The following is an 8,065-nucleotide window of genomic DNA, read 5'->3' on the forward strand; positions in this document are numbered from 1 at the left end:
ATTTATATTAAGATATATATGGAAAATTATAATAAAGATAAATAAAAAATTTAATGGAGACTTTAATTTATAAAAGATTAGGTTTTTTTTTTCTGACTATAAGATTTTTCACCATGTAAATTATCATGAAAGTGTGAAGAGAGATAAATACAAAGAGATAAATTGGGAAATAAAGGGTGGAAACACATAGATTGAGATTGTGTATACATTCTGCATGATCTCTCACAAATCAAAGTAGTATCTTATTATGACTTATGTATATTAGTTATGATTCTTTTTATGATGTTTCTTCCAAATTAAGTTTATTCCAAATTAATATAAACCCTAATTATGATTTAGGGATTCTTTTGTGAATTGGTATAAACCCTAATATAATTTTTCCTAAATTATTATAACCCTTAATTATGAAATTTAGGGATTTTGTGTTTTTCACTACCTGTGGTATTTTTTTTTAAGTTTTGAATTATACAATATTGCTTATTTAATTAAAGTAGTATGAGTTTTGTTATATTTTGCATTGTGATAATCGTGATTTGTGAATATAAATTTTATTTTTTCTAAATAGGCGAGAGGTGATAAATTTATATTAGAAAGATTATGATAAAAAGTAAAAAAATTGATTCCTCTTTTTCAAGGAGGAAAGGTTTGTGATAAAGATGAAAAAAATGCATTTACGCTAACTAAACTTAAGAAATTTAATAAGAACTAAGAATTTAAGACAATAAAAAACAAATCTCTAAAGTTCTAGAGTTACAATTTAAAAATTCATTAGAACGTGATCTGGGAAAAACGACATCAAATTGACAATACCACCAAATCAAATTGATGAGATACGAATGACTTATCTAAAATGGTATTCATGGTTTGGTATCATGATATAATAGCATGATATAATAGCGAATGATAGTAATATATTTTGAATTCTACTATTATGTGTGTTTGTTTTAAGGAGAGGAAATGAAGAGAAAAAAATGAAGAATTTTCTTCTAAAGAAAAATTAATATAACAAATCTAATTTGGCCCCCCTATATTTTTGTCCAAGTTCCGTCACTGCATACAGGTATTTAAAACTAAAACTCAATTAATCCGGATACAAGCATTGATGTCGAGTCCTAGTAAGTTGTGCACTTGTGTGACATCTATACTCTACGGAGCGGTAGATAGTACCACACACAAGGTTAGTCCATTAACACTCTGATCAAGGTAAAATCCAAAGACTAGGACCTCATGCTCCTCTCACGACATGTCTCATCCTTCTCTACTTGAGAAATGATGTCATTAGAGCATTAGATAACTTCCAACTAAACTCTCACGTCAATGCTTACACTACAACAATCACTACTAATTTTCCTTGAATTAGTATTATTACATACTCATTCATCATCATTTCTCAAAATAAACATTCATAAGAGTCATAAGCTTTCTCGAATAACTCAGTAAGTAAATGTTAAGGTTGTGATCTACTCGCTCATCGAGCACATCCTCTCGCTTACCTAAAGTGTGAAATTGTCCTTTTGACCAGCGATAAAATGGCTTGCCTAAACTCGCTGGCTGGACTTCAGCGGAAAATATTTTAAATAATTCACCCAGTGAGAACTACTCATTCAACGACTTCGAAGTCAAAAAGCCTATGAATTTGAAACTCGCCCAATGAGTAGCATCGCCCAACGACTTCCAAAGTTTGGGAGCTTCTGACTTCAAACTCGCCCAGTGAGTAATGGCTCACCCAACGAGTAATGGCTCATCCAGTGAGTAATGGCTCATCCAGCGAGTAATGGCTCGTCTAATGAGTGTGCATAATTATGCAGAACATGTTTGCTGCATAATTCTACATTACGAAAATCAGCCAAACCTCCCAACAACCGTACCAGATACCAAAACAGAAATTCATCATGAATACCAATATCAATTTATCTCATATGCACAATTAAAACATTAGTTATTCTCAAGAAAGATAATCTAATTTTCATAGCTTTCACATAACATTTCTCATTTTGCAACTCATATATCAAAATAAATACAATCATACACTTTATAATTCTGACATTATGAATTTTAAAATAATACAACTAGCTTTCCTTACTTGTAAAACAACGTAGACGACACAAAGCGAGTATCAAACCGCTTTTTAAACCTAACAGAGACCACAACTCAATCTAAGAACAACAAGAACATGATTAGGGAACATCATCAGAACCATTGATCAAGGGAAAAACATGAATAAAACTCAGATGACACATACGAGTGAAAATCTCTTGCATGCACCAAAGATCTAAATTGAGCAAGAGACAAGAGTAGAACATAACTTACTTTGTTGGAGAAATTGATCAGGCAGAATTAGAGAACTTGTCTCAGGGATCACCCTAGTGGTCTTTGATGATCATCAGACAAATGAACACAGGAGGAGTGAGAAATTGAGAGAGAGGGTTATAGAATATAGGATTTTTAGAGAAATATGACACTTATAACTAATGAAACTCGTTTATAAGATTTCTATTTATATTTTAGTATTCATTATTTTAAACACCTTATCAATTCTAAATACTATCTTCTAGGTTCTCAAACATACTATAGATTATGTTATTAATAACATCTAACAACATTTTGACATATTATTTAAAAATATGTTAACTAAATCTTTTAGTAATATTTTTTTTTAGTAGAAATGAAACTGTTTTAGAAATGTGATTAAGAAATTTAGTGACTTTTTTTTTTCACAGAGAAAAATATAATATTATAATAGCGGTGCTGGAAATTTTGTAACATTTTTTAATAAAAGGTAACATTTTAAAATTGTTAATAAAATTTTTTGGTAACGTATTTTTTTACAGAGGTAGGTAACATTATCAAAACTGCGACCAATATAAATATTTTGTAAAAATCAATAAATGTTACCAAATCTTTTCTTTAGTGAAATAAAATATGTTTTCTTAATAAATTTTACAAATAACATTTCATTTAATAAATCAAAATTATGTCAATACTGAATTCAATTAATATCTAAACTAAAAACATAAAATAATTAAACTTATCAAGGTATATCCAAAACAAGTTATACAATTGTAATTTAATGTATTTAATTAAATATATTTAATAATTTAATTAACCAAAACAATGGTGAAGAGTCATAAAGTGACATGGGTGCATGATAGTTGAAATAACTTCAAACAATAAGTACACAACAATCAACTGTAACGTATTGATATGGGGATGTCAACACACAAGTAGCCATCCATAAGTTTTGCAATATCCAAAAAAGAAGAAGAAGAAGCAATGTAATAAAGATAAACAAAATAGTATTATATATAGACTTTCATCACTAACATCAAAATAGAAAACAAAGTAGTACAGATTCTCTATCAAGTTTATTTGATGTTTTTATAAATGTTTGGACAGAGATATTGGAGAATTATACAATAATCGGTTCTTTAATGTGAGCAATCTTTTTCCAGTCTTGGTCTTGTGGATTCTGATAACGCTCACTGATTAATGGACACGACCGGATTTCAAGAAAAGAGATGGATTTGGGCAAACCCTCTTCTGGTAAGCATTGAAGGTTGAATCATCGAATAATTATGAGAGAGGAGAGGTGAGAGAGACCCTTGTAGTCCAACTTTTTGAGATTTGGGCAATTAAAGATTCTTAGAAAGGTAAGAGAGGGTGGCAACAAACCTTCATCGGGAAAATACTCCGTATCCACATTTTCAACATACAACCTTTCAAGACAAGGCTCGGCATCCAAAGCCTCTCTCAGGGAGGTTATAAGTCTGAAACTTGAAAGAGACACCTCTTTTAAATTTGATGGCAAACTTCCTTCTTCAAACATCTCCACTTGTGGACAATAAGTTATCTCCAGACTACTAAGAGATGGAAGTAGGGTGTGCATACGTTTTGGCAACAATTTCAAATTTGGCGCTGCTTTAATTTCGATTTTTTGTAGCCACCGTGCAGATAATCCTTCACTGGGAAATGACTCAAATTGAGGGCAACATAAAATTTGTAGTTCCTTGAGATGATTATGAGTCTCTTCCTGTGAAATTCTTTGTAGGTTTTGACAGTGGAACAGTAGAAGTGTACGGAGCTTTGGAAAGAAATCTAGCGGAAAGATTATAAGAGAGGGGCAGCCATGAGTAATCCTCATTACTTCAAGGGAATTGAAAGCAGTAATAGGAATATTTACACGTGGACATGAATTAATATTCAAGAACTGAAGCGACCATGTGTCCATGTTGTTTACGCTAATTGTGAGCTTATCACAGCCACCAATAAATATATTCTTTAAATGAATAAGTTGCTCTGGCAGACCTTTCAGTTTACAACATTGATCCACAAAAAGATATTGAAGACGTGGAAAAGAAGTAGTTTTACATTCCCATTCTTCCCATTCCTTCATGTTCCTGAAGCTTAGTCTTTCCTTGGACGCAAAGGAAGAAGAGTTGCTCCCATAAAATCCATCACTAACACCAATGCTCACTATTCCATCAAGCCCTTCAATCTCGAGGTTCTTCAGACATGACAATTCTCCAAGGGAAGGCAAACATAGACAATTTTTACAGTTATTCAGTCTTAAGAACACCAAATTAGATAATGAATTATCAAATAACCAACTTGGAAATTCTATACCGTGATAACTCCAGATTGACAAATGCTCCAAGTGAATGGAAGGTTGGAGATTCTCAAGCACTTCTTTTTCTTCCCTTGCATCATTAGGGACATGATTTGAATTCCATATTAACCCTAACTCCACAAGCTGTTTATCTTTCAAATTTGCCTCTAGTGCATCCAAAGGATTAACAATATTTTGCACTTGATAAATTGATAGGCTCCCATGAAGATTGAGTCCTCCCAACTGCTTAATACTGGACTCACTATGGACACGAAACGCATCCAGTAAATGAAGATTCTTCAATTCTCCAAAATGCATCGGCATCTTTGTCACCTTTGTATGTTCAAATTCCAGACAATGTAATTTGGTAAGTTTATGTATATTTGAGGGCAACTCCTCCAGATATAAACAACGGTTCAACTTCAATAGTAGTAAGTTAAAGAGCAAACATATTGAGTCGGGTAGCTTTTGTATATTAGTATATGAAAGGTCTAACGAACGAAGATGTTTAAGAGCACCGACAGAATCAGGAACCTCTGTAATAAGATCACCAAATCCACTCAATGATAAGACGCGCAAAAACTTGAACTTGGAGAACAATTCATCAATCAGAATCAATTCACAAGGAAGACCGTCAATATTATTTGTCATTGGAATAAATGAACGCAGTCTTTTAGCATCAATTAAACTCCCCATACCATCATCATATACTTCATTATCAATTGAAAATGAAAAATGACGGGTTGTTTTGGGTATACGGACTCCTTTATCAAATTTGAACATGAAACAAAAGTTTCCACCAACATATTTTGCCAAATCATTCAAAAGGTCATGCATGACAAATCGCATTTTAATACTCGACTGAAGAAAAAAAGACCTTGTTAATAGATCATCGAAATATTGTTCACCAACTTCTTCTACATTCTCGATATGTTGAGAGTGACGGAGAAAATCTTCAGCCATCCATAACAAAATTAACTCCTTCTTATCAAATTCATAATCTTTGGGAAATAATGCACAATAAGCAAAACACCTCTTAAGGTGAGAAGGAAGGTGCTGATAACTCAAAAGCAGAGCAGGGATAATTCCAAGTTCCTTTGGTAAGTTCCATATGTCACTTTCCACTACGCTTTTCCAATATGAAATGGATGCTTTTGTGTAGAGAAGGCATCCAATTGTTTTCAAAGCAAGAGGTAATCCTTTGCATTTCTCAACTATACTTTTACCAATCTTCTTTTTCTCATCATTCAATTCAAGATCATCATCTTTTAGTGCATGCTTTTTAAAAACTTTCCAGCATTCATCCTTTTCTAATTGCTTTAGGTGATGCACTTTAGATCTCATGTTAGAAGCAACTTTCTCAGCACGTGTTGTGACAAGAATTCTACTTCCTGGAGCCCCGTAGTTAAGAGGAGTTTGCACAACCTCCCATTCTTCTCGTTTTTCGTTCCAAACATCATCCAAAACAAGAAGAAATTTCTTCCCTGACAATTTTTCTTTCAGATTTTTGTGAACCATGTTTAAGTTCCCACTATCATCTTTTTTATCAGCGATTGACTCAAGAATTGTTTTTGTCACTGTCAAAACATCAAAATGATCTGAAACACATACCCAGGCCTTGATATCAAATTTTGCATCGTCGATCTTTGGGTCATTGTACACATGTTGGGCGAGTGTGGTCTTACCAAGTCCACCCATGCCCACAATGGAAAGAATTGATGGATGGTTATGATTGTCTATTTCAGATGTGAGCCAATCAAGGATAATTTTTTTGTCGGCATCTCTGCCATAAATAACACTTTCAACCATCAAAGAAGATGATGGCAATTTGAGCATAAGTCCTTGGGAGAACCACACCCCAAAAGCTAACTATTAGAGTGAGAGAGCCCAAGTCCTTATAAGGTCTCCCTTTGAAATGACCTCCCCGATGTTGGAGGAGTTTGAATGACCCGTATAAAAATGTGAGGAGTTGGATACGCATTCAACGGTTTTGATGAATTTAAAGTGTGAAACAATAATTTAGTCCTTAGTGTAGGAAATATGTATCCCGAGAGGCTAAAGGCCCCCAGCGAAACAATAATAGTTGACACTTTCGAATACTATAAACCTTTATAACTTAATCAGATAGATTAGTAGCTCATTCTTTTTCGTTTGATTTTTAAAACTTTTTTAGATGTTTAGTAAAAAGTATGGATTTAGACTTCTAAAGCATTTAGGCGAGAGAAACTTTTTTTGGGAAAATACTTTTTAACACCACTTCCACCAAGTTTATAGTTATTAAAAAAAAGTTAACTTTTATATTTATAAAAAGAAAAGAAATTAGAAGGTAAAATAGTAGAAATGAAATATGTGAAAAAAAGTAATTCGTTGTTTTAATGATCAATTTAGATACTAATTTATAAAAAAAAATACTATTTGTTACTAATATAATCATTATTATAAATAAAATATTATAATTTGATTTTAAATTTATGTCTAAAATTTAACTATCAAAAAAATTAATCACTAAAAAATAGTTATGAAAATTTTTGCTACCACATATATTGATTTCTAAATTAGTGACAAAAAAAAAAATGATGATGATGTTTTGATATTTATATGTTAGTTCAGTCATCTATTTTAGTGACTGTGGTTCTCATATGTGATCATCGTATTTTATACTAGAACAAATAATTATGCATATATCGAGAAAAATGCATAGTGCAAGAAAGATTGATTTAAGATAATAATTTGGTCTTATATTTTTCTTTTTTTAATAAATTTTATGGTTATAAAGCAATGGTTTAATGGTTTTGTTTATTGAGATTTTAATAAAACTGGAATAAGTTTTTATTTTAATTTAGATTTTAATAAACGATACAAATGGGATGTTAACTAGAGAAACAAACTCAAATGTCAACTTCTACGTACTGTCTTGATAGCATATAGACTCGTACTTTTGATTAAGGAAATGTTAAAAACAATATATATATATATATATATATATATATAATATATATATATATATATATATATATATATATATATATATGACACAGGAAAAAAAAAACAGCATTATTTTACAAATATCATTTTTCAGCCTAAGATGTTATTACAAATTATTAGAAACAAGATATAAAGCCGAATGATAAAAGTTCCCTATAAATCAACAATTATGAGAGGTTGTTATTAATTGTTTAAATACTTTTTAATCGTTATTAATGCAATACAACATATGTCAACTTTATTTCTCCTCTAAAAATATTTATATTTTCTTACACAATTAATTTTAATAAATTTACTATTCCATTTTTAACTAACATAGAAAATAAATAAATAATAAATCATATATATAATTTATTATTGGTTCTCACAAATATATTAGTCTTTATCTATAATTTTTAGAATATTTTTTCAAATGTTGACATGGAAATTTTCAATCAACCTTCATTAGGACTATTTTGGCCAATATCAATTGAG

The 8,065-nt window shown here is 31.0% G+C and overlaps 1 protein-coding gene across 1 annotated transcript; it reads right to left on the reverse strand.

Moving 5' to 3' along the window:
* Positions 1-3,562: 3,562 nt before the first annotated feature.
* On the reverse strand, positions 3,563-6,304 carry LOC114180943 (putative disease resistance RPP13-like protein 1). Its single transcript, XM_028067236.1, has one exon. It carries the CDS (start codon positions 6,302-6,304, stop codon positions 3,563-3,565), a length of 2,742 nt encoding a protein of 913 aa, XP_027923037.1.
* Positions 6,305-8,065: the final 1,761 nt, after the last annotated feature.

This window comes from Vigna unguiculata, chromosome 4 (genome assembly GCF_004118075.2).
Source record: "Vigna unguiculata cultivar IT97K-499-35 chromosome 4, ASM411807v1, whole genome shotgun sequence".
Lineage (NCBI taxonomy): Eukaryota > Viridiplantae > Streptophyta > Magnoliopsida > Fabales > Fabaceae > Vigna > Vigna unguiculata.

What these genes read in the sequence shown, in the direction of transcription:
- LOC114180943 (XM_028067236.1), bottom strand. Translation starts at nt 6,304, where the DNA reads ATGGGTGGACTTGGTAAGACCACACTCGCCCAACATGTGTACAATGAC.